The 27,200-nt window shown below is 42.6% G+C and overlaps 1 protein-coding gene across 4 annotated transcripts; it reads right to left on the bottom strand.

The window, feature by feature from the left end:
- Nucleotides 1-721: 721 nt before the first annotated feature.
- CTNNB1 (catenin beta 1) lies at nucleotides 722-27,146 on the bottom strand. 4 transcript variants are annotated; one of them, XM_080975827.1, is made up of 16 exons: nucleotides 27,081-27,146; nucleotides 10,649-10,707; nucleotides 9,621-9,848; nucleotides 9,285-9,538; nucleotides 8,835-9,073; nucleotides 8,549-8,750; nucleotides 7,787-7,931; nucleotides 7,093-7,196; nucleotides 5,652-5,990; nucleotides 5,336-5,494; nucleotides 4,797-4,916; nucleotides 3,742-3,892; nucleotides 3,546-3,667; nucleotides 2,497-2,557; nucleotides 1,713-1,933; nucleotides 722-1,477 (listed from the first exon to the last, which is right to left on the bottom strand). In XM_080975827.1, the coding sequence occupies exons 2-15, from the start codon at nucleotides 10,659-10,661 to the stop codon at nucleotides 1,725-1,727; spliced, it is 2,346 nt and encodes a 781-aa protein (XP_080831953.1). In that variant the 5' UTR covers nucleotides 10,662-10,707; nucleotides 27,081-27,146; the 3' UTR covers nucleotides 722-1,477; nucleotides 1,713-1,724. The 4 variants fall into 4 exon arrangements, with proteins under 4 accessions (XP_080831953.1, XP_080831952.1, XP_080831951.1 ...); XM_080975826.1 differs by lacking the exon at nucleotides 27,081-27,146 and adding an exon at nucleotides 25,935-26,082; XM_080975825.1 differs by lacking the exon at nucleotides 27,081-27,146 and adding an exon at nucleotides 24,946-25,275.
- Between the last annotated feature and the right edge of the window lie 54 nt (nucleotides 27,147-27,200).

Here is a 27,200-nt window from a genome sequence, read left to right as displayed (position 1 = left end):
TGTTACACAATGATCTTTGCTCAAACACAAGTCAATATAAAAGCTTTTTTTCCCCCAGGAAACTTATGCTCAAGATGGGAGGAATTGTGGGTGAGTGGCTTGTTACTTACCAGATAGGCGCTGTCCACTGACATTTTGGCACACCTACTGAAGGCCTTTTAAGTAGGTATTGTTATCCTAGTCTCAATATATGAAATTAAATGAGATGTTTCCTAATTTGCCAACACATAAGGAAACATTACTCACTGGTTACAAAGTGAATCCAAGATGCTATTTTTGACCTTTAAAAATCGGAAGTTGCCTGAGGAAACTATCACAAGACACTTCTCTGTATCCCTTGCCATAGCTACTGTATTAGATGGATGTTTTCTGGATTTTGTAACAAACTTGGAATATACTCAAAGAGGAATATGGCCGACCCCAATAGTTCTTCAAAGTGGCAATTTCTGAAATGTTTATCTGAGATTAGAAATGTTAAGATCCTGTCATGCATCTATAATCCTGGACAAACTTAGTAGGGAGTAAAAACCCTTTGAGCACGTGGTATTTACCAGGGCATAGGATTGCACTGCAAAGGGCATTACATGAAAATGTCAAAAGATGGGAGTTCATACCTCCCACCCTAGCATTAGGGCATAAATACTCTGGCAGTTAGCCACACTACCATTTTGCATTTTACCAAATTTCGTTCATAGAGAATAACTGAAATAACACAGCAAAGTGAATTTAAAAGTTTACTTTAATTTTGAACCATTTGTATAACTGTTCTCATGAAGCATCTGTATCACAGCAGGCTACAATAACTTTGGATAAAAGGCAACTGGTAAACTGTCCAATACAAGGTTCCATACAACAGTTCTTACTGGCCCCTACCCAGACATCTCCAGATAAGTTTTTGATCAAAAACATGAAATAGATCCACCTGCTTATTTTAAGCATATTAAAAAGGAAACTAATTGGACCATTTCTATTTGTCTAATTTTTATACAAAAAGGCTACACAATGTTACACTTTTCAGAATACGATTAGAGTGATTATGAATTAGTGTTCTACACCATTACTCGATCCTTAAAAATCAGAAATTGCTGTAGCAGGTTCACTATAACTTAAAAACACAGAGACTTAGAAACCCTACAGTTACTGCAAAAAAGAAAACTACTTTAAAAGCAAGCAAGGTCAGTACCATTACAAGAGATTTAAAAATTAAAAAAAGTTTTAAACAAGCAAGGCTAGAGTTTGATAAATTCCATCTTGTGATATTCATTCTTGTGCATTCTTCGTTTCGTGAGTCACTCTCCAAATCCATTTGTTACTCCTCGACCAAAAGGACCAGAACAAAAAGTTTACTTCAGTTGTTCCCATAGGAAACTCAGCTTGGTTAGTGTGTCAGGCACTTTCTGAGATACTAGCCCACCCCTCGAGCCCTCTCAGCAACTCTACAGGCCAATCACAATGCAAGATCATTCAGACAATACAGCTGTGTAGGAGGGAAAAAAATAAATCAGGGTTAAACAACAGGAATGGTTACTCAGGTTAGAACTGCATCATGACACACCTAAGTAAATCACTCTGACAGACCGTCATCATGAGTCAAGTTGAAAGCAGACACTGCAATTTTGAAACGCGCGTCTGTGACCAACACGGACCAACCCAAAGCCGCTCCCTCCCTGCCAGCCAAATTCTCAGATTGGTAGGTAGGTGGAGCTTCTTACCTAAAGGACGATTTACAGGTCAGTATCGAACCAGGCCAACTGATTACTGTCACCTGGAGGCAGCCCATCCATAAGGTCCTGGGCATGTCCTAGATCTGGCAGCCCATCAACTGGGTAGTCAGCACCAGGGTGGTGGCCCCCCATGTCATGTTCCATCATTGGGTCCATACCCAAGGCATCCTGACCGTATCCTCCAGAGTGGAAAGAACGGTAGCTAGGATCTAAGAAAGTTAAGGATGGCAGAGGGGAGAAGGGGGGGAAAAGCATGTTAACATGTTAGGCGCACCAGAAGCTCCAAACATCAGTGGGTGAGATTCCATAACCCAGCCACACTGAAGTCACATTTTCTAGCCCGGAAGTTGTATGGACAAAATGGCAAGTCATTAGCATGCTACTATCAGAAGCAGAAGCAAGTTCCAGCCAAGCCATTAGTCTGCATACTGCTGAAAACCCAGAACAGCAATACTATTACAATGCACACAACTGAAATGCAGACTTTAACTAGAAACGCTTATAGCTTGCTTTTACCTGCCCACAAAACAGATGTTTTTATATACAAAAATGCTTTGCATCAGAGAACTTTTGTAGCATTTGAATATGAGGCAATTAATCTAGAATGACTTGGTGAGGTGCTCTCACACAGAGGCTGCTCAACACGTGTTTTGAGTGGCGTTGTTCCACGGAACAGCGCAAGTAACGAAGGTTCAGTTAAGATGCTACCATCTTGCAGTTCTTCATTAAAGACATTCTGAGTATATTTGGTTTTACTGCAACAGATACATACCATCTGGGCGATAGCCAAGAGGTTCTCCTTGGGCACCAATATCAAGTCCCAGATCTGCAGTCTGTAGGGAATATGCAAAGAATTAAGTCTCTCAGCAGAGGCAGGAAATTAATTCCAGAAGCACCCATCATCTATGAATTTGTTCCAAGAGTTACTTAATGTTATATATGCCTGCACTGATTTGGTTATAAGTACACAACAGTCAGCTCCAGCTATTTTTCTATGTAGCTAGCACATATGAAGCAGACCAAGTTGCCATACCAAGGCTGAGTCCTCTGCAATAGTCTCATTAATAGAAACTTTAATATTGGGAGACTTCTTCTAGTGTATACGACAATCAGGGGTTTAATAGGAACATTATATGGTTTTCGTTAATTTGCCATTAAAAAGGTGACCATTAGGTCCAGTCGTGGCCGACTCTGGGGTTGCGGCGCTCATCTTGCTTTACTGACCGAGGAAGCCAGTGTACAGCTTCCAGGTCATGTGGCCAGCATGACTAAGCTGCTTCTGGCGAAACCAGAGCAGCGCATGGAATCACTGTTTACCTTCTCGCCGGAGCGGTACCTATTGATCTACTTGCACTGTGTGCTTTTGAACTGCTAAGGTTGGCAGGAGCAGGGACCGAGCAACGGGAGTTCACCCCGTCGTGGGGATTCGAACCGCCGACCTTCTGATCGGCAAGCCCTAGGGCTCTGTGGTTTAACCCACAGTGACACCCGCATCCATTAGTGACCTAGCAACACCGAACAGCATTTAGGAATCCAAAGGCTCACTCACACCACAGAACAGTTTTAGGAACACAACTAATTGCTTTTATCTGAAAACTGCTCTGAAACCCACTACAAAAGTCCAAGCTTAATGTTATTGTTTGCTGGCATATGGTGCAATGGGTCATCGTGTCTGGCTGTTAACCAGGAGGTTGGTGGTTCGAGCCCACCCAGGGACAGGATTCTTGCACTGCAGGGGTTGAACTAGATGACCCTCGGGGTCCCTTTCAACTCCATGATTCAAGGAATACTGTTAGCTGTGTATCTAGCTGTTTAACTGACCTCATTCCAAGCCATTGGTTCAGTCCTGAAGAGGGAGCTCGTCAGTTCAACCGAAAGCCGTTTCTTATAATCTTGTGGTTTATCTTCGGACATCCTAAACAACACTGCAGCTGCGTATGTCGCTGTTCAAGGAGAAGGGAGTTTTAGCAGAGGAATCCAAATACCACCAAGCCCAATTCTCTCTTCCTCCACTTACCCACACCCTCATTCCTAGAATGAAGAAGTTCTGTCAGTGGTGCTGTAGCTCCCTCTGCTTCAATTGCCTCCGCTGCTTCTTTGTCCTGAGCCAATTCACACAGTACACCTGCAGCCACTCTCTGGATGTTCTCAATAGGGGAATACAACAGCTAGAAGGAAAACATCAAGCGGGACAGACATTATAAGGTATGTTGTTTGAGCACAAACTACAAGCATTGTCAAGAAAAACCTCCCTTCCTTAGGCCTTGACCAAAGTTTGGTTCCTGCAGGCCTCTAGGTAATCACACACTACTTTCTGGTGAGAAATTCAACTTTCACTAATGAGGATGAGATCATGAATTCAGTGCACGTGTGATGTCTGGTACAAGCTGGGTTCCAAGGCCGCTGACACCTCAACTAACTGGACCAGATGCCTTCCGTTATTTACCATATTTTTCGCTCTATAAGACGCACCAGACCACAAGACGCACCTAGTTTTTGGAGGAGTAAAACAACAACAAAAATTTTCTGAATCTCAGAAGCCAGAACAGCAAGAGGGATCGCTACGCAGTGAAAGCAGCAATCCCTCTTGCTGTTCTGGCTTCTGGGATAGCTGCGCAGCCTGCATTCACTCCATTTCCCCTTACTTTTTAGGAGGGAAAAAGTGAGTCTTATAGAGCAAAAAAATACATTATTTTTTCTGGAAAATTACAGTGAGTCTGATGGTCCTGAAAGTGAGCAAAGGTAAATATCCAGCCCCTATTTTTCTGGGCAGTGGGCACATTACTACATGAATGTAGTAAGACCCTCCTCAGTTTTAGAGATTCTTGGGCACCATACAGTCACATTTTCAACTTTAAAAAAAAAGGTCTCAGGAAGTCAAATTCTGCACACAATGCCAAATTCTTTATTTCTATGCAAATATATGGTGTATTGACTAAAACTCTGCCAATACTGTGCTCAGATAAGGCTGCAGCTAGAAAATAACTGGGCAGTTTCTAAAAATTGTTTCCCACACTCTTCCATAAGATCACAACTCTTCCAAGTATTTTCTTGCTCAGAAACTTTACCTACCTGCACAAATAGTGGAATGGTGTTTAGACCCCTAATTACAATTCGATTGTGGACATCTCTAGCCAGGATATGAAGGGCTCCAGTGCAACCTTCAACTATTTCTTCCATACGAACACCCTCCTGCACAAGAAACATTATGGGGGGAGATTAATTACTACACAGGTATTAGTTACAGAAATCCTGACAAATCAAACATGCCTTTGATACCTAGTCTGCATTGGCATATTTGTAGTGTTTGTTCAGTGAGCAGTCAAGTTTTGCAAGTGCAGAGATAAAAGAGTTAAAACCACCTTTATAGTGGAATAATGTGTCCCTGAATAGCAGGTACGGCAATAAGTTTAGTGAACACTTACAGACGTCTACCAGTAAGTTCTTCCTGTCTGCCATTACAGAATCAGCCTCTGCAGTAAGCCGCCTACAGTATTTTAACACAATAGCAGGAAAAGCAAGACAAGTAGTTGCATTATTTGAAGCTTTTGGTTAGACAAAGGAGATCCTGCTGCACTTATTTCTGTCATTCTTCATTAAGAGTCACATACCACAAACTGTTGCTGTGTGCCACCCATTGACGTACGGCGTTGGGTGTCTTGATGTGCTCTAACCAGCAGCTGGACTAGTCTTGGAATAGCACCTTGTTCACGCAATGGAGCATGATTTGCTGGACACAGAGCAAGATTGCGGATCAGACCAACGGTAGCCTGAAATTACAAGGAAGGCCGTTAGAAAGTTTAAGACATCCTGCAAGGCACTCAAAACCTCGCTTCAGCATTTGAAAGTCCAACTGGAACTATTGTTTTGGATTCCCTCCATCTTCTCCCACCCCCGAAGACAGGATTATACTTTGAATTCTGTTACCTTGATAAGAGGCCAGTGAGATGGCGGATGCAGGAGTTTGACCACCACTGGAAGTCCATAATGGAGACGCACTGCATTCTGCGCCATCTCAGCTTCTTGGTGCCGACTAGTGAGGTGACGGAGCGCACAGATAGCTGGCTCGGTGATATCTTCCCTGTCACCAGCCCGGAGAACTGTACGCACAAGAGCCTCAATGCCACCCACTTGGCACACCATCATTTTATTCTTGTAGTTGTTGCAAGTAAGGTTAGACAGGATACCAGCTGCACAGGTTACAACGTTGATGTCGTCTGACCCTAATAGCTGCACAAGGGTTCCCAGTAGACCCTCCATACCTTCCTGTAAGAAGAGAGCATGCATTAACACCAGCTTCTTTGTACCTGGCCGTTTATTGATGCCAAGTTTCTGTAAGAGCTACTTTTACTATCTCACCTTCCTATCTGTGGGTTGTATTAATCCAGATAGGAAATTTAAAGGGATGGCTGATCGCAGATTAACAGGGCTTCTCAGCAAAGTACACAACAATGAAAAGGACCAAGGTAGATCCATTCTAGCAACACTGATTACCAGAAACTTTCTTCCTCCTGTAGCATCTGCTTATACAATGGGAAGCCTTAAAAAGGCCCTTTTGATCGAGCCCACAACTAAATGTGAAAGGATTCCCCAGAGGTGACTAGCGTTCTTCCCAATGACGATTTGTTCTCCAACTAAGGGTACAGATGAAAAGCACAGCTCCACCTACCACATTCTCATTAGCATGTAACTAACCCTCTCCAAGGCTAAAATTGAGGGGGGAATAAGTGAACCCTTAAGAGTTTAACATGTAGAACTGGCACTTTGAAAAACAGAAACATGAACAGCTCACCCAAAATATGGGATGAGGCAAGAGCATTAGCTGAACCAGCAGAGCAATCATTAGAAAGCATCTCTCTTCATCTGTTTCTATATTTTTCCCACATTTGATTTAAAACAATCCTGGGGAAGTATTTGCATATCCATAGGCAGAATTTAATTTACACTAGCCTGGAATATGCTTCATTAAAGGACAGCATATAAGAACATTGTAAAAATGAGGAAGAAAGCCAGGCACCTCAAATTCCTCACTCATTTCAGTCTGTCATAAGAATTCCTCACCTGGACACAACATCATTATTTCTTAGATCATCTCTTCCATGCCCCCACTAACAAATGGTTGTTGCAATATGCCTCTATTTTGTGTTAATCAGCATAGCATCCCTATGCTTCAATACTAGTCTCATGGCTCTGCAATTCAGGGGCCAGGCAACATGCAACCCATGGTTTACTGCAAGGAGCATGCACGGTTCAGGCTCATGCATGCTCCTCAGTTTATTCATGGTGACTTTTATCAACCTAGCTTGACACTTGGGAACACTTTATAGCTTTGGCGTTTATGATAACCTTTTAAGTTCTTGTTCCTTACCTGCTTAGTTGCAGCATCCGAAAGATTTCTAAGAGTCCAGAGACAATTCTGAACAAGCCGCTGGCTTGGATCTGTAAGGTGGAGTCCCAAAGCCTGCATTCCACCTAAAGAACAGTTAGGTATATTAGGTTCCACATCATCATGCATCCTTCTTCCAACCTCAAGTCTTTACATGGGACATTCAGTCTTTCACTTCAAAGTACCACACATGTGCCCGATTGCTGTTCTGAATTTTCCTCACTTTTAAACCATCTAACTCTTCTGAAAACCATGTTTCATTTCAGAGCTAAGCTTTAAGCCACTGAATGAGGACACATTCTCTCTCTCTCTCTCTCTCTCTCTCTCTCTCTCACACACACACACACACACATACACACACGTGTGGCCAGAATCACAGTGTACTTCTGATTTTATTACCTCTTCAGGATTCAGACACATTAACCCATCCACCAGTTTAGAAAGCCATGAGATCTCTAATTATACAGTAGTTGGGAAATGAAACCCATTTTAAAGTGGCATGGCATCATCTAACTTTTGTTTTACTTCTATGTGGCACTTTAGTTAAAAGTACTATCTAGCAATAATTGTCTAAACACAAAGCATTCCAATTGATTTGAAACACCTCCCATATCCATAAGCTTTGGCACAGAGGCAACACAAAATGTGATAGTGTTGCCATAAAAGAGATACTTACCAGCCTCTACAATTGCCGGTTTGTTACTAGAGCAGACTGACAGCACCTTTAGCACTCTACTTGTGGTCCACAGTAGTTTCTCATAGGTGTAGGTCCTCATTATGTTTACTAGAGCCTGGGGTCCACCACTAGCCAGAATGATAAGCTGCAAAAAGTTTAAAAATAAAATAAAAAACAAAGCAGTAATTACTCATTTCATTTATATCCTACCTTTACTCCTAATAACTATTTATTTAAAATATTTATAACCTGCCTTTCATCTATATAGATACCAGGGTGAGGGACAACCAACTTTGCAATAAATTTAATTTAAAAATCCATGGATAGGGGCAGCTAAAATTAAAGAAATACAGAAGAACAACATCTAACAGTAAGACCTTCTGGGTGCCCCACAAAGAAGACCCTTGGAAGATGCAGCAAGTCACCCAGTGGGCTTTGGATGGCTGTGGCAATTTGAGACTGGGTTTCGCCAGCCCAACACTAACCACTATGCCATGTGGGCTCTTTTGACATTTGTGTCATTCCCTGCCTGCATAGACATATTGGATTCTTGATCACTAAAAGAACTATGGAAGGTGTTTCTTCCTCTGTTTACTGCTTGTGTTTCTGAGCTGCCAGACTACCACATTTACGCAAATCTAATGCGCACCCTAATTTTTGCATCGTGATTTGGCCAAAAAAAGGTACATGTTACATTTGAGTAAATACAGTACTATTTGTCCTTTGCATACTCAAAACACTTTAAAATGTTTTGATAGTTACCTTGCTTTCTTGGTTGCCATATGCAAGAATCTGCAGGCAGTCTGTTGTGATGGCCAAAAACTTAACATTTGTCTTGTTGAGCAAGGCAACCATTTTCTGCAAACCACCAGCTAGACGAACAGCCATTTTGGCGCCTTCTTGATGCAAGAGAAGATTATGCAGAGTAGTAATGGCGTAGAAGAGCACAGAATCCACGGGAGAACTATGAAGAAAGTTTAGGTTAGCAAACTTCCAGTCCAAGGCTGACAGATGTTGGAAAGGTGTGTCATGTCAACGATCTACATACCCAAGCATCTTAACAAGAGCAGGAATCCCTCCTGATTTGAAGATTGCCAGCAAGCCTTCACGGTGATGAGAGAGGTTGTGTAGTGTACCCGCAGTACAACGGGCTGTTTCCACATCATTTGTATTCTGCATAGTACGCACAATGGCAGAAACCATTTGAGGAGAGCGCATTATAGCATGGCGGGAGGCTTCCTTTTTGGACAACTGATGAACCATAACTGCAGCCTTGTTCACCACCACCTACAAAAGGCATTTGAAAGTGTTACTTGTTTTGATGTTCATGAACTTTTCAAGGTATGATAAGATCACTAAAACACTTTAAACACAGGAAAACTATGAACGCTGGAGGCACAATTCCAATGTGAAACAGCACAGCCCAACTCAAGTGTCCCTTGTGGGGCTCACGGAAAAGGACTCCTTACTTACATGCCAATAATTACATGCACATTACCTGGTCCTCATCGTTCAAGAGTTTGGTCAGTTCTGGGATGGCCCGAGTTGCAAGTTCTGCATCATCTTGGTAGTTTATCAAGTTAACCACAGCATGTTTTAACATCTGGGATGGTTCAGCCAGGCGTTGCACATTTGTTGGGTGAGCAGCATCAAACTGTGTTGATGGGATCTGCATGCCTTCGTCCAATGTTTCTGGGAACATGGCAGCACGCACCCTCTGTGCTCTCGTCATAGCATACTGTCCATCAATATCTGGAACAGGAGCAAGCATTTTTTTTAGCAACTTGACTGACAAGGAAGTAGGCAGTTATTTAGGTAATAAGACTGTACTTACCAGCAACCTGTTCCTGAGTGAAGGACTGAGAGAATCCCTGTTCCCACTCATATAGAACTTGGGTGGTATCAACATCTTCCTCTTCAGGGTTTCCCTTGCCACTCAGAGAGGGAGCCGTTGTTGTGGCACCAGAGTGGATACCAGAATCCAGGTATGATTGTTGCTGCCAGTGGCTGACAGCTGCTTTTCTATCTGGCTCCATCGCCATGTCCAACTCCATCAAGTCAGCTGCAAGAGATGGTTAACAATGAGTTTGCTTCAACATTACACGTCATTTGTAATCCTGGATTTGGAAAAATACAAGTTATCTACACTACGCGTTTATAATGGTCACCCCATTTAAGATCTGCTGGAGAGGCTCTTCTTTATATCACACACCAGAAGAGTGATTGGTTAGGAGACAAGAGCCTTAGTCGAGGAAATCCCATTTAAGAGAATTCCACATTACCCCTTCCTTGCTGTTTGTTTCGCCACTATTGTGGAAACCTTTTTGTTTCAACAAGCCCTTCAAGCTCATACTTTCATACTCCTTCATCTGAGCTTTTATCTGCAGCCCCACAATTCAAGTTTTCCATCTGATGCCTACTGGCCATGATCCATAAGCATTCAAATATTTACTGATCTCTTCTTGCCATTCATTATTTTTGTTTTACAAACACATTAAATTCTAGAAACAAAAAAACCCTGAAATTTGATTAACATTATTGTTCTTCCTGTAACAGTATTGTTCTTCCTGTAAGTACAGGCTAACTAAATGTCTGTTGGGCAGGGAGAAAAGACTGGGATTTTGGAGTCGTGTTAAGCCCACTCAGAAGCCTGCAACTCTATCACTTTCTGTTCAAAGTAAACCTAAAATCAGAATACAGTGAAACCACCAGAACAGGCCAACTCCATGCAGCCTTAATTCCCTGGACACATAGAGCTGCTATTTGCTAAGTCTTGAGAATTTATGCCCACACCCAGCAAGATCAGAGTTGAAATAATCACAATCAACCATCAGTAACTTGATGGCTACACAAAAGACACACCTTGGGTTGCCATGATCCTTGATGTGCTCCCAGAACTGTGGTCTACTGCACTTCAGACCCTAAAATACAACAAAATATATAGTTAAGGGATTTGTTGGCTTTAGGTTTCAATAGTAGGATCTAAGGTACAATTCCACTAAGTAATGAGACATAGCTTTGCTAAAGAAACTAGCATAATTTAATATTTGTAGGCCATCCTATACTCTGAGCTTGGCCCTGTCAGCAAATAACAATTTGAGGAACTGCCTCTCTAGAAATTTGATGTGGGAACAGTGGACTTCAGCTGTTTAAACTGTGCCTTAACCTGAGCATTTGGAATAAATGCAAATAATACAATACCAATACACACCCAGCTACTTCCTTCCAAAGGAAACCAAACCCAGGCATAAACTACACATCTGGATCTTCTTATTGCTCATTTAAGTGCAGTGAACATTAACGCTGTTGTTAGAAGATTGTGTTTCCTTGCAGGGAAACTGTGAGCTGCTGTTAATGAACTACAGCAGAGAAAGTAACTGCCACACTCCTAGCCCAAATGTTATTGGGTGATGGAGGCCTTGCGACAGCAACTCAAAGGTGACCTTGAGAACAATGCAACTGCTAGGCTATGACCTATGATCTAAAGATTAGTTTCTATGAAGTTGAATGAAGGAGTTGCATCTTTGCTAGGTCAGGGAAATCTTTGAAATAGAGCAGCAATAGGGAAGCTCAGGCTAGGGGCCAAATGTAGCCCTCCTGGCTTCTCTACCTGGCCCTCAGAACTCTGCCCAGGCCACACAAAGCCACAGCCCCCAAGGGCTCTGCTTCGCACTTGGTAGTATTTCCTTGAACTCAAATAATGCTTCATCTGAATTATACACATGGAAGCCCAGTAAATAAAAGCAGGAGAAATTCGCTTTCCCCCCCACAGACTTTTATGAAAAATAGAAAAAACTGGATTGTTTTAAGACAAGGTATGCATATATTTAGGCCCCCCCCAAATGTTTATGCAAGTCTGTGTACAGTATCGGATCATAGTATTTCTGTACACATAGTACATAGTATTTCTGCCATCAATTTGATTTAATTAATTTTTATAATGAAATATTTTTAGATTGTGTGATTATTTGATTTTTTGATTATTTGATTGTTGTTAGCCGCCCTGAGCCCGGCTTCGGCTGGGGAGGGCGGGATATAAATAAAATTTATTATTATTATTTATTATTACACAGAGCACAAACAAATCCTAAACTGTACACAAAAAGTACACCTCTAAAATGTAAGAGCAAGATGCTTTCTGCCTCTTGGAGGGCACTGTCATTGTCACAAGAGAAGGAAGAATGATTCACTGCCTTCTTTGTTTGTGGCCTTCTTGTTGACATAGGTAGTGGACCTGTCTCTGTCCTGTCCTCTGGACTAGCTTAGTTTAATCTGAGCAAATCAGCCATTTTTAGAACTGCAATACGAAGGAAGAAACGGAAAGTGATAACTTAGAAAAGGAGACCGATTGAATTTCATGTGGTGTTCATTGAGGTTTGTTCCCCCCTATTTTTATGGAAATGAGTGTTTTATGTTTGCTTGAAACTGCGGGAGAATTGGAGGAGACATGATAATTTTCAAAATAATGATTTGTTTTACTGTAATGTTGATGGCTCCTGTTTCTATTGTTACTTTGCCTGCTCCTCAAACTAGCAAAAGCAGAGGTGCTAGCTTCCTTATACGCTAAGCTGTAATAAAAACTAATTTTTTTAAAAAAATCAATGTGAAATTATTTTCTGAAAAAACTGTACTTTTAAAACATGAGACACAATAATCCTACAGTAAACCAAGCTATACATAATGCATGTTATGTTCCTACAGTAACAAATTGACTTTCAATATGTAGAATGCTTTTTTTAAAAAAGTATTGCATTTTTTTCAGTTCCCTCTCCCCTCCACAAAAAAACAGTGAGAAAAGCATACACACACCCTCGCCCACCACCCTCAAAATATCTCAAAATTTTACAACTCTAGTCTTGATAGAAAGATGTGTGTCTATAAACTAGCCTACTGTAAAAAGATAAAATCTGTGCTTACTGCTTGGCCCACCACTGGCATGCACATGCTGACAAGAAGGCAATCTGGTTCAGGGTGGAAAAGATTCCCCAGCTCCGAATTAAGAGTAGCAACTGACAAGAGTCAGTGATAAAGATCACATAAGGGTTAAGCCTATATACTCCAATACATCTGGATACACACTTACCAACATAGCTTTCCGGCAAGATACAATTATGCCCTCAACTTTGTCCTGGATGAAAAGGCCAAACAGTGTTTCTTCTGTTTGCTGCCTTCCCTCCCCCACATACCAATTTAAGACTATCACCTGCAATCCCTTTTGCAAAACTATAGTGGTACCTCGGGTTACATACGCTCCAGGTTACAGACTCCGCTAACCCAGAAATAGTGCTTCAGGTTAAGAACTTTGCTTCAGGGTGAGAACAGAAATTGTGCTCCGGCGGCGCGGCAGCAGCAGGAGGCCCCATTAGCTAAAGTGGTGCTTCAGGTTAAGAACAGTTTCAGGTTAAGAACGGACCTCTGGAACGAATTAAGTACTTAACTCGAGGTACCACTGTACTGGCATTTGTGGAAGTATGCCATATAACAGGAGCCAAAGGAGTGAGATTTATGGAGATGCAACCATTAACTTAAGTTCAGTTGTAATACAGGTGACTCTCAACTTATGTGGGGGTTACATTCCAGGAATAGTGGCTAAGGCCAAAACTGTGCATGGTCAAAACACATTGGGTTCAGTGGTGGGTGGGATTGCCAAAGTTTTTCTTCCTGGATACCGAGCCCCTTTTAATTTTTTTAAGCAAAGCACGTAAAGCTGAATGAGCACAAATTAAAAGGCACGTAAGTTGAGAGTTACCTGTACAACTCCAGCATTTTTAGAGTTGAATATTTTCTTGTTGGTGAATGTGCTATGTAGTCTTCCTGCTTCATATCAAGCAATACTAGTTTACTTGCTGCATAACTAGTTCTGCAAGCTTGCGATTAAATGCTAAACATTTCTTTTCCTAATCTGTTGTGCTGGGTAGAGCCCCCTTCAAAAGAAATCCCTCACTGCTTCATTAAGTGTGGAAACCTGGTATCTGGAAGGAAGTGGTCAGACCTACTTATATTTGGGCTTGTTCAGTGCTCACCCTTCAGGATGCCAACCAACAAGGTTAATGAAATATAATGGATGTATTCACACATGCTAGAACGGTGGTTTAATAGTTTAACACACCTTCATGGAACTGTCTGGTAGTTCAAGTGAAGGAGGACTGCAGCTATCCTGTAAGTTTAAACAGAGATCAAAGTGTCTACATAGATGCTCTGGAGATGTCCTGTGCACTGTGCAAAATCACTGCTATGAATACAACTATGAATACCAAGCTGTTTCAAAGGAATTTAAAATCTGGTTCTATCACGCAGACATTATTTCTGCCGTAGGGTTAGACAAGTTTGCAGAAGTTTTGCTTTGTCTGGGAATCATATTTCCTTAGCATGAATATCCATTTGTTTTTCTAAGGCTCCAGTCTGTTTCAGCCCCCACCCCAGATGTGCAAGTAAGGTTAGTACAAAATAATTTTGTATACATTACAGAATTTTGTATACATTATAGAACTGCATGTATGGTTCCAACAGATAACTATAATTTCAAAATACATTTATCCCTTCTCCCTACACACCACCTCTTCAGGTACCAATTTTTGCTATGGCTTGTATACATTGTTATAACCTGTTCTCATATATATATATATATATATATATATATATATATTAGTCATTCATCAATTTTGAAACATTTCCTTCTGATACCTCTTGAGTAAACACTTTGCCTGAGAAAAACAGATCTTGCTTCCTTCCGAGATGACATACACACATTTCTCCCTAACATAGCCAACAGGTTTTAAGACAGGTTTCTTCCCCTTCTATTTTACTAGCTATTACTGAATGTACATCCATGTTTTGCTTCAGAAATCAACAATTCAAAATCTAATGTGCTCCGATGAAATTTAGTTGTTCCAATGAACAGCTTATTAGCCACTTCACTAACCTACAGTCACAAAAGCACATGCCTCTAATGTTCCCTTATAAATAAGACTCTCCAGCAGAAAAACTGAAATTGTTTTCAATCTAGTTGTGAACTCAAGTAATAAAATGTTTACAAGTCTTAATAGCATATTCAAAAGAGTCAAAACTGATGAGCCCAGGGTACTTTAACAAGACTCAACAAAATTTGTTGTTGATCAGGCAGATATCCTGACTGAAGAAGTAGCCTAAACACTTTCAGTGCAAAGCAGTCAGTTGCATTTAGGAACACTTCTAATGCAGGCGTAGCCAACCTTTTAGAGCCCATGGGCACATCTGCAAAGTACAGAAACTGTCAAGGGGACCACACACACAGCAACCAAGTACATGCCACAACCTGTTCTACTGGCTATAATAAAGCTTAGTTTCAGCAGGGAGGGGAAATCCTTTGGGCACATGCGTGCCTTGGGCGCCATGTTGGCAACCCAATGCATGAAAATATATTAATGAAATTACGGTACATTTGTTTTACTTGTATTCACTTTATAGCAAGAAGGATGCTACTCTGTAATGTGGGAGTCATAGCTTCAACAAATCTTTTTATGCGATTATATTAGCTGATATTAGCACCTTTCAGGTTCTTAACCCAAGACAGGTGATTAATGAAATCCATATCAGATGGCATATAATGGAACACAAGCAGACTAATGAAGCTTTACCAGACAAGACATACAGGCAGAGCAACTTGCATCAAAGAACCAGTGCACACAGCAGTACTGCAAGGTTTGTTTTTTGGTGTGTTTTAATGCAGATAATATTGGACTCGCTAGTCTGATGGATGGCAGGCAATCTGTGACTGCAATGTCCCATTCTTCGTATGGACAGGTGTGGACACCAGCCAGTTCAATATGCAGACCCCTTTTTCAGTAGCGTTTTGCAAGCTATGAAGTTCTTAATTAAAGACTTAATGCTCATATGTGTGTATATACATAGAGACACATAGAAAGAGTCTGGGTTATACCGCCAACCTTATTTTCTTAAGAGTAGAGCACAGACTTCCTAAATTTTGGTGGAAAACATTTTTGCAGATGAGCAGATGAATTTGTTCTACAGGCCTAACAATATGCACCTATCAACCAGATTATCTAAAAACTTGTACCTAAGTGCACTTTTGGGCTCTTAGCACAACCCATAATATTAATGCAAGCATGTGTTTACACAGCTTCACCAAAGGAGAGGCAATTATAAAATACTAATGGAATAAGCAATACTAGTAGCATCAAATAACGAACTTCTGTAGAGTGCTAAAGTGTTTAATTCACAATGCATAATCAGTATTTCCCTCCACATAAGATTAGGACTGAGGCAGAGAGAGTAGTTTCCTTAAGGCCACCTAGTGAGCTCATAACAGAGGCAAGATGACAATTTAGAAGTGGGAACTTACCAAATTCATAACTCAGTCTCTTTATCCGTTACACTACAGCAGCTCTATTTTATTGTTTTATTAAACAAAATTTATATACCATTTGATTGTAAAAACCTCTGGGCAGTATACAAAATATGCTCTGGAAATACTCTCAATTCAGGAATCAATATAAAATTAGACAGCCATATTTTTAAGAAAACAGCAGTTTTATCATTTAACCATTTCCTGGGGCAAAGGCAGAGATACCTGTTACAACAAACAGGTTTTTTGCTTACATATCTGTTTCAAAAATTAAAACTACACTGGCAACGCTGTCCACTTTAGAATAGCTACTGCTATTCTAGGGTGCAAGGGAAATGAAGTCTGATGGTTTGTGGTATTGTGGTTTAATGCATCTACAGCAGGCTCAAATTTTGAACTTCTATCCTACGCGCAAATAACCCTACGTAAACTGCGGGAGGCAGTGGAAGACAGGAGTGCCTGGCGTGCTCTGGTCCATGGGGTCACGAAGAGTCGGACAGGACTAAACAACAACAACAAATTGCATTTCTATTACAAGTCCACTAATTAAGCAGCTGCTTATATGTACATACAGCCTTACAAGTTACAGCCCACTTGTCTGTGTTTGTGTTATTTGGCATAAAAAGCAGTATCTTTAAAGCTTGCCCATCTGGTGCAAATTCCAACAGGCACAAGCTATTTAAAAGCCTCTTTTCAGGCTCAGGATCAACCTGGCACAAAATGTAATGCAAGCACAGATTTAAAAAAACCTACCCTCTAGCACTGCTAGCAAGGGACAATTCCAGCTTCTAGTCCATCCCAAAACAAATGACACCTAAATTGACTCAGAACCATCTAGTCACCTATGTATTCCTCTAGGTTTCTTCTTAATTTTGTTACTGACTCAGAATGGGGCACGAACTAAGTAAGCATTCTTTCCAGCCAAAGCTAAATAGGTGCTCAAGGCACACTCTTCCAAAGACAGAAGTTACAAGAATGGCCAAATGGGAGCTGCTTTTGCTGCTTGGTCCCTGAAAGCTACTTGGATTAAAGCTTTTTCTCTTAAAATTTGCAACTTTTTTTCTTTCATGCAGAAATCTGAATGTCTCGAATGTTGATAGCAAATTCCAGAACCATATCTGCAATCTGTTTAGTGCATGCTACTAGTACAATCACACTTGGAACAGTATGGGTTGCTCTGTAAACGTACACAAAATATGTATGACGGCACCAGGCAAGCCTTCTAGGAGAGAGCATTTCACAAGCGGGAGTGGCGGTCCATGATGTATTGGGATCCTGAGACACGCAGGACTTAACAGATCAAAATCAACTTTGTTCTGGGCCTGGATTGTGCTGAAACCACCTCGCCCCAGTTAGCAACCTGACCACTGAATTCTGTCCCAGCTGCAGTTTCCAAACAATCTTCACAAGCAGCTCAATATAAAAGGCATTCAAAAAGACTACTACTATTACTTTATTTTAAAGTCTTTATTTATACTTGTTTACAAGGTCTGAAAATTACATACCTGTTCTTAGGCTGGTCTACCCACTACTAGCAGGGAAGAAAGACTGCATGCTGCTTATGTCAGTGAATCAGCTGAGTATCTTACTCTAAACAGGCATTTTTCAAATATTCACTGACCGACATGGTTTATACACCTGACTGAGGTACCGTGCCAGAATCCTTTTCTTCACTCTCTGAAAACAGAACTATGTGCCATATAAAAAAGCTTTAGAAAAATTTACAATAACCTGGCAGCGTTCAGATAAATAAATTTGACTCAGGCACCTCCATAATTCTTTCAGCACTATGAACTGCAGTGTTGCTGTGTTGAATCTTGAAACTTAAAAGCTCCAAGACCTCAGTGAAAATTTGTTCTGCCATTTGGAGAAGTGAAAAAAATGTTACTACATATTCAGTTACTATCATATGCAGGTGAAAGTTTACTATTACTCCAGTGACTCACTAATTTCTATTACAGTGCTTCAAAGAAAGCAAGTTTATCTAGCCTCAACATCACCATGTTTAAACTTGCAGTATTAGTTGTCTAGGAGTAGGTTTCATTCCCCCCCCCCACTTACATGTAACTTAACAAATAATTATTTTCCTGTTGTAGGAGTAATAAATATTTACTGAATACTTCTGAAACACCAAAATAAGAGTCCTTTCCAGACAATTAGCTTGCACTGGAAATATTAGTTTTCCTTCTCCCAAGCTAGAGCTTTAGTTGAAGCAATATTTAGTTTTAAACAGCAAACGGCAGGTGTTTTCGTTCCTCATACACATACTGCTTCCACTACATTATGCAAGTGCAAAATAGAATGATTAAACACTCCTTTTCCCTATCCTCCTGAGAATTCAAGGTTGCATTTTCTCCCCTCTCCTTTTATTAGAAGCCGTGTACAGTCTCTGGTGTACTGTTCTAGCTCTCCCCCAAGTGAAAAACTGGTGAACACTAACAAAACTATGCCCTTACTTGCATTCTTTTTCTTTTAATTTACTTTAATATTACACTCAACAAGCTCTGCAGTGTATACTGTTTAAAGAGCAAAACCTAAGACACCAAGGAAATTTCCCTCACAGAAACACTGCCCAATTCTAACTACCACCAGCCCATCATATGGGAACATGTTAGCCCAAACAGGTCCAAAGTTTCAATACTAAAATTACAAAAAAACCCACAGTACCTAAAAAAAATTTTTTTTAATGACCAGAAATAAAACCTGTTTTTTAAATGAAACTATTGCAACTAGAGAGGGTGCTCACATGCAGGTATCCATTCAGACAATTTGCTCAGAGGGTCTGAATAGGCTAGCTGCAACTGAAGTTGGGAATATAATTTTCAACTCCAATTACTCAAGGACAACTTCTCCTCTAACGAACTATCAAATTGTCTAGTGTTATCAGCTAAATTGTTTTCCTCCTACAGAGGAAGTGCAGTATCACAGGGTGAAGAACTTTAGCAGGCCACAGAAGTTAGCCAGCCTTCCTGCAGGTAATAAATTACAGGAGAAGATGGTCACTTCCACATCATCCACATGGTTACTTCTGATGTTGTGCCATTCATGCATACCAGTATTAACATTTAAGTAGCAACATTCTATCAAGCAGACCTGTTTGAGCATAGTAGTTTCTACTATGTCAGTGTGTGAGTTGGATGCACCTTAAGTTCTGTCTATACACAGCCAGATGGGCAGGGTATGTATGTATGTATAAAAAAAATATCATCATCATCATCACACCCAGATTAATATATTCTTATAAGAAACTCAACTAAGTGAAAGAAGAAAGCCGCTAAGCCTGGTTTGGGGCAGGGGGTTAAAAAAAAATCACGCTTGCTTGACGGAAGGTATACTATGCAGTGTGCACGTTTCTAGATTTGTTTTTCATAAAGCAGGATACATTCATTGGGGGTTTTCTTCAGAAAATTTCATGTTAAAAGTAGATCCTGCAATGGGAAGCAATGGTTAACTGTAGGTTCCTGATTTGCTTTCCTGTTCTCACAAAGTGGAAACAGAAATGCTTACGTGTAGGTGCATGGTGCTTATTAAGTTAGGATCCGATTGTGCAAACTAGGCCCATGTCTTCTTGGGGAAGAGAAACCAAGTCCAATAACTTAATACACTTCAGGGATGTTGGAAAAAATCTTGGTCAGGGAAGTTCTTAGGCAGTTGACAACTACTTAAGTTCTTGGTCTGCCTAGTTACTGCAGAAACTTTCTGTGATATATTGAATTTATGACAGGCTAGAGAGCCAGTTCATAGTAAGAGGCCCTTCATGGAAAGATGGCTGCATGAGTGTAAGCGGTTTGATGCTAAATGAAGCCAATAGACCAGTTAATGCTTTATCTATCAAGATTTCTATTCCAACTGGAGAAATAACCAATGATGCCTCACTAACAGACCATAAACTCCCCTCTACTTTGCAATGCAGACCAGAGAACTTATGGATGTTCAGCACAGCTGTATTATTTTGAAACATTGTTCAGATAACTTTCTGGAGTCTATATGCTAAAATTTTAATTCACTATTTAAGAACTAACTCATGGCATTTGTCATGTTACAGTTGTACCAACTTCTTGCTAATTAAACACACATCACTGATCAATTCTTGGCTGAGTCAGGCCGGGCATGCTACACTCATTCCCTCACTACCCCCACAAAAAAACCCGTATGGTTGCCTTCAGCAAGCTTATACATTTCTAACTCTCATAATTCCTATCTTAGATCCTCACCTGATTTAAGACCATCTCAAATTATGTATGCCTGCAGAACTGAATGTGCATGCAGTAAGTATGTTTCTGACAATACAAAAATACTGTCATGCTGCAAAGAACTTGAATATGATGCAACCAACAACACATGGACATGCAGTGAAATTCCTCTACATGTTTCAAGGCTGAAGTTCCGATGGATGGATGTGTTAGTATCTTCCTATAAAACCAACAGGAATTCTGGAATAGCAAGTTCTTTAAATTTGCCAACACTGCTACTATGAAGTTTCTCCTCTTCCTCTTTTACGACTTCCACTCAGAATCTGCTGTTCCAGTAAGCTCTTACACTACAGTTCCACCTACAGCCTTTAATTACTGACCATCCCAGTTTAACATGCAACTACTTGCTAAAGACACCAAGAGCGTTTTAGTGGAACATTATATCCCTCAACTTGTGTCATAAATATTCATTACTTTATCATAAAAGTATTTCTAATGTCACCATTCTGCCTTTATTTCCAATTTATTGTTGACAACTGGTTAAGCTACCTATGCATCAACTTTATGGTAAGATGTTTAGGAATGGAATTACCAACTATAATGAGGCATTGAAACTCAGGACAGCTGTACTTTCCTGTTACAAACCCTAACAGACAGGTTTAAAGTTAAAACTCAACTTAACAATAGGAAGCTAGGATTGGCCTAGATTAAACACCTGTTAGAAACAAATATCCAAGAATTATTACGCAAAATTACTGACACCCTAATATCTTGCATTTAATTTTGTCAAGCCCCATCTTGCAAGTATTTTAGATCAGTTGTTTGAAGCACAATTGTTTATTAGCTATGCATGCTTTTTAAAATATTTATATTTCTTGCATATTAAACTACTGACCTATAGAGTACTAGTACTGTACTTTACTTTCCCAATTAAGTTATGAATTAGTTCATAAGACTTACCCCGCCTAAGAACCAATATGCAATATTATCCCCCCAACACCAAACATTTTTAGGAATCTGCAATTTGAACATTGTGTTTGCAAAGCTCTACTGACAACTATTATTAACTAAATGTCTAGCCCAGCTTTTCACAATACTGTATAAATGTCTACATTCATTAAGGTTCAATATATAGGCCTGGAAGCATGACTTTATAGAAAGCATACTCACATGGCAGTATACACATCTGATCACCATACTAGCTATCCTACTATCCACTATAAACTTGTTCATGCTAACCACAATCTGCTTCAAAAGCTGAAATGCCACACTAATGCTTAAAATCCATCACCTAACTTTTTAATCCTCCCAGAAAAGAGCAGCAAGTGTAACCCAGATGTACCATATGGCGCCCTTTTGGTACATGCAGTATTGGCTGTTGGAAAGAGCAGGGCAGAGCTGCAAATTTAGATTCAAATACCAGCTGTGCCATAACTGCTTGCTCTCACCTGAATTACTACAAACAATAACTATTCTTTAGGTAAAGATTTTTGCAGCATTTAGGGTTTTATCAAAATAAATTAAGTTCCCCATTTTTCCAATGCAGGAATCACTTTACGTATGAAACAGCTCACTTATGTTATGCATAAACCCACATAGGTTTGTTATGCAGAATGAAGTGAAGGTATACATATGGAATTGCAGTGATTTCTTCGTATATGTTATTTCTACAGAAGCAAAGCAGCCTTTTTCCTTTTGAAGTTATACAAAATCGGATCAAAAGTTGTCAACATTAGACCACAGAAGCTTGTATGAGGGCTAGAAGTTTCAGAAACGTAGATGGCAACATCTATAGTCTTTAAGCACAGTGACTAGGCACTTAATATTTGCTCAATTTGTAACAAGCTCAGTTTTTTTAAATGGGGACAATTCAGTATGGTAGCCAAGAAAATCCCAACTCAACTTTCATTCCCAAACAAATTAGATCTCATGGACCATTAATGCAAAGGTACAAGAATTCGAAGTTATATACAGGTAACTGCCAACACAGTTTTTACAGAGTACCACATGACATTCCACTCAGAATGCACTTCTTAAAATATTAGCCTCAATACCCAGATGCTGAACAGTTTTAGCCACTCAAAAGCATTCACACTACTGCCACAGAATAACTATTCTTTAAATTTTTGAGATGTTCAAGCTCGTGTCTTAGACCAGTAACTCTAGATTTAGCTGCCAAGGGTACACTTACGTATTTTAAAGGTGCACCCTCATATAGATTTTCACATCTATAACATTAGCACAAGTTATGGCTTGGCCTGAATTGGATCAGATGGCAGAGATGCTCCACAACATGCTAGATTTTAAATTTAAACTTCAACAGAAACATTAAACTGGAATATATGCCCTACAGTCATAAGGGTCTTAACTACTCAATACCTGGATACAAGTTACAAATTTGTTCCAAGCATGCCCCCACTCTGGTTTAGAAGTTGCATTAGATGCCAAACACTTGTGAAAGCTTTGCATTTACAATCTAATTTTATACAAATTTACTCCAAGCCACACAAAGTTCAAATGCCTGCAGTTTTAGAATTTTCTAAACTATGTCTTGTCATAATATACGAAGTTCAGGGATGAGGAACCTGTGACCCTTCAGGTGTTGAACTCAAACTCTCAGAATGGCTAATAATCAGGGATTATGGGAGCTGTAGGAGGGGGCACAAGTTCCCCATTTCTGTTGCAGTTCTTAATTAGGATTTGTATTCCATTCAAAACAGAAATTATAGTTTGTTGAAAGACTTAAGTAATAACGCCACTTAGTTTAAGACCAATAGATGTAGTTGGCTGGCATATGTAATCTTTGTGAAACCAAGAGGAGAGAAGTTATGAATGTGCATTTTAACCTTCCTTCTCAAGTCCCAGCTTGTTTTCTGGTATGTCATGTTTTGAGGGTGCTCAGCCAATTGTACTAGGTCTCTAGGTTTACTTGTGTGAAACATTTAAAAGCATGGAGAATGTTTATGGAGGAGCCTAACCCAAAGGAGTTAAATGCCAAACACCATTAAAGCTTCACAGTAGTTTAGTATGCCCTGAACCAACTGGAACTATAAGACAGTCATGTATTTTGGGCTGACCTCTGCTATTAAGCTCCCACTGGGTTTTGTTTTTTTAAACAAGCTCTTTTCTACATACTTCTCATACCACACACTTCATTGTACACATTTGGAAGGCAAAAAGAGGAAAACGCAGGATGGTAAAGCAATGCCTGCTCAAATACCTAAAATCAACAGAACACCAGCACGTACAGTAGTTTTGGAAGTTCTAAATATTGTTGAGCCTGTTTCTTCTCAAACCTCCAAGAGACGGGGTATCAACTTTCTCTTCTAATGCTATCTAGAAAAATGGCAGCGGCAGTTAGCAGTGTCAGGATTTGGTTAAGTCAGCCCTCGGTGTAAGAACAGGCACCGGAGGGGAAATTAGCATCTTCACGAGGGGAGAACCGAATGGAACATTTAGGAAAGCCTACAGCCTTCATCGTCCCCCCGCACCAGATTCAGCAGCGCACACTTTCCCTTCCTTATCAAGGTCGCCTCCACCCTTCTCAAAGATCCTTGTGCCACCCAAGATGTTTTGCAAAGAGCTCCTATGCAATCCGCCCAAATCTCCGGCACGCCTTGCTTCTTCACTCGGATCCAAAGCGGCGGGAATCTGAGCCGCCCCCCACTTTTCACAGAGCTGGACAAATCAAAAGAGCCTCTTTGCCCTGCAAGGCCAAAAAAAACACAAAAACCCACCCCACAATGCAACAGATATCTGGTGCTGCTGACTGCAGCGAGGCGGCGGAGTTAATTACACACAATCCAAACTAACCCGAGACTTCGCCCCCCCCTCCCTCCACCTTCCCAAACACCCGCTTCCTCCACCATCCCCCTAACCCGAGCCTCCACGACCTCGGCGGAGAAAACAAGCCCACCACGAGACGCCGTTTGCTCCGGGCCGGATCGTCTGCAGGAATCCCCCCACCTTCCCGATCCCCCGGGCGCTTTTTGTCGCACGTTTCGGACCTTACGGCGCGCTCGCCCCTTTTCTCTCTCTCCTCTCGCCTCCCCCCCGCCCACTCCCCCCAGCGCCCCTCGAGGTGTACATGCCAAGGCTCGCGGTCCCGACCTCACCCGAGCCGACGGGGAAGAGAGGTCCCACCTTGTGGCCAAGGCTGCGAGTTAAAAACCCGAGAAGTTGCGCTCCGCCCTTAACACAGGAAGTGGGGGGGGGGGGAGAGGGAGAAAAGAGAAAACATTCCCGCAACCTGATCCCAACGGTGCCCCCATTTTAAATATTGGGGGGTGTCTATCCCCCCTTCCACCTCAACGCAACGTCGAAATTACAGAAACGCCTTCCGGGTCTCCTTTGCTTTCTGCCTTATTTTTCCGCCACCCCTCCCCCAAAGAATAAAACCCCGTCGTCGTCCCCTCACTTTTTGATTTTTAAAGACAGGAGTATCTATTCCCCCCCCCAATCCAATCAATTTATGAGGCAAAAATACAGCCTCCCTCACCCCCCCCTCCAACAACACACCATTATACTCTTCCCGCCCGCCCCCCTCAGAAGCAGTAGTGCTGGGACCAAGGCCAAGTTTCGTGTGAGGAAGGAACAGTCGGGAGCCCCGAAACGGTACTAACACTGGCGGTGAGGCGAGAGAGCGCAAGGTCCTCCTCTCCTCGCGGCTCCTGCTCCCCCGGCCGCCGCTGCTGCTGCCGCCTTCGCCCCCTTCGCTAACCTCCGCAGCGCGGGCCACGCAGGCGCCTCCGCGAGCGCTCCTTTCGCCCGTCCTCGCCGCCGCCTCCTCCTCCTCCTCCGCCGACCACCGAGCACCGAGAGCGAGCGAGCGGGCGAGAGAGAGAGAGCGAGCGTGAGGGAGGCTTAAAATGGCGCCGCTCGCCAGGAGCTTCTTATAAGCGAGGGCGGCGGGCGCGCTCGCATGGTATCCTGCCGCCGACGCCGCCTCGCCGCGCGCAGCATTCCACACGCAGGCGAAACCCACCCAGCAGCAGCAGCGCGCGCGCGCAAGGGGCAGGGAAAGGGAGGAGAAATAGTGCCCGGCCGGCTTCCCCTCAGCCAGCGCGCGCACTCACACATACACACACACACACAGAGCGCGGTGGCGGAGGGAGACGAGCGAAGTCGCTGGCGAAGAGAAGGGGCTGCTAGGCAAAACGGCCTAGCGGAGACTCGGGAAGGATGAGGGATTGTGGGAGCGCGGGGGGAGGGACGAGGCAGGACGGGTGCAAGGATCCGGCGAGGTGTGATGAGGCCCTCGAGGAGGAGAGGTCCCCTCTCCCTCCTACCCCCCTCCCTCTGATCTTGGAGAAGCTGGGAATGAGGCGCGTTCCCGCAGCCTGGGAGAGAAGTTGCTGCTTTTTCGGGGGGGGGGGGGGAGCTGCCTGCAGGCTGTTTCCCCCGACACAAACCCCTTGCAAACGTTGCATGCATGCTTCCCCCCCCTTCTATCCATTGCAAATACTTTTGAGGGGGGAAACGTTATCCCTCCCCCCCCATATTTGCATCCAGCGAAAGTGACTTTATATGCACCTCCGCGGTTATCCAGACCGCCCCGATCCGTGGGAATCAAGGCTCCCCTTCTTCTGCTTCCGGCGTCGCGTCAACTTACTGCTCGCTTTCTCCCTTCCCGAAGGAAGCCTGGTCTGCAGAGCCGGGATCCTGGGGCTCGGCGTTGGGCTGGGAATTGTCCTCCTCCGGCTGCTGCTCTGGCTTCCCCTCCCCGCAGCAGCGGCAGCCACTCCTTAAAACTTAAAGTTACTACGACGGAGGGCCGGGGAGGAGATTGTGGGGACGGGCGGAGGCAGGGGGAAGAGCCTGCTCTGCAGTTCTTCTCCAAACAAACGCGCCGCGGAGATGTGGGCCAAAGCAAACACCCCACTTTCTCCCCCCCCCCCCCACCGTGGTTTCTGCTGAGCGAAAACAAGCCCGAGGAGCTTCGAAGACGGTACCTGGAAGTGGCTCGGCGGTGCAAAAGCAACCCTATAGGGTGGTGTGTGTGTGTTTGTGTCTCCCCATACAAATCGCCTAGGCTTGCCAAAGTGTATTTTCCCTATGCCAGATTTCCCCTACCAGCACAGATGCTCCCAAGTTTTAGGTCCGGTGGCTGCGATCCTTTGCACGCTTTCCTGGGAGCAAACCTTGCTTTCCGAGGTAACGTGCAGAGGGTGGCACTCCCCGCCCCATCGACGACTGCGGGGTGTTTTGTGTTGCACCCACAACCACTTGCAAAGGGGCCTTCTCAGCTGGCGGGGGCCGTGATTTTGTCTTAACGAGTTGTCCCATCTTAAGTTTCCTTTCTAGGCTGCGCTGAATATTAATATGGGCGAGTTCTTAATAGCCTTAACTGATCAGACACACGCCTATTAATCGTAGCACTCGGCTGCTTTGTGCCTCCTCCAAACTCCTTTCCCAACTCGGATCTGCGTCGATGTTGCAAACATCGGGACGCCCTCACGCTCACAAATGTTGCGCATCAACTCACAAACATCTCAACTTGGCCGGGCGAGAGACTCGACTTGCTCCGGCGCAATCCCGAATAAGACCCGACGTGAATAGCTGACGACGGAGCCGAAGTGACTCCGAAAGGTGGAGGAGGAGCGATTAGGTGATTAGGTCTGCCTAGAAACTTTGGCAGGTTTCAGTACGGGACGTAAACGATGCGGGACGATCCCCATGTGGACTTTGGGAGGCAGAAAGAGTCTAGAAAGGCAGCCCCTTCCTTCAGCCTGTCCTCTTCTAACCGCAAGCTGCCTACCCTCCCGACAGCTGAGGAATCGGAGCAACCAAACCAGCCTGGCTTTTCGCGAGCTTTTGTTTCTGCCTTCGCTCCGCCTCTTCTCCATCTTCGCAGAACTGGGAGGAGGAGTCCCAGGCT

This window comes from Podarcis pityusensis, assembly GCF_964106645.2.
Source record: "Podarcis pityusensis genome assembly, chromosome: 12".
In the NCBI taxonomy this organism is placed as follows: Eukaryota; Metazoa; Chordata; class Lepidosauria; order Squamata; family Lacertidae; genus Podarcis; species Podarcis pityusensis.
The sequence above is the reverse complement of the archived record's forward strand: the minus strand, read 5'-3'. Positions and strand labels throughout refer to the sequence as shown.

What these genes read in the sequence shown, in the direction of transcription:
- CTNNB1 (XM_080975827.1), bottom strand. An exon ending in CACTCAGGAACAGGTTGCTG is followed by an intron (nt 9,539 to 9,620) that starts GTAAGTACAGTC and finishes CTCCTGTTCCAG; the next exon opens with ATATTGATGGACAGTATGCT. An exon ending in GCTCTTGTTAAGATGCTTGG is followed by an intron (nt 8,751 to 8,834) that starts GTATGTAGATCG and finishes CTTTCTTCATAG; the next exon opens with TTCTCCCGTGGATTCTGTGC.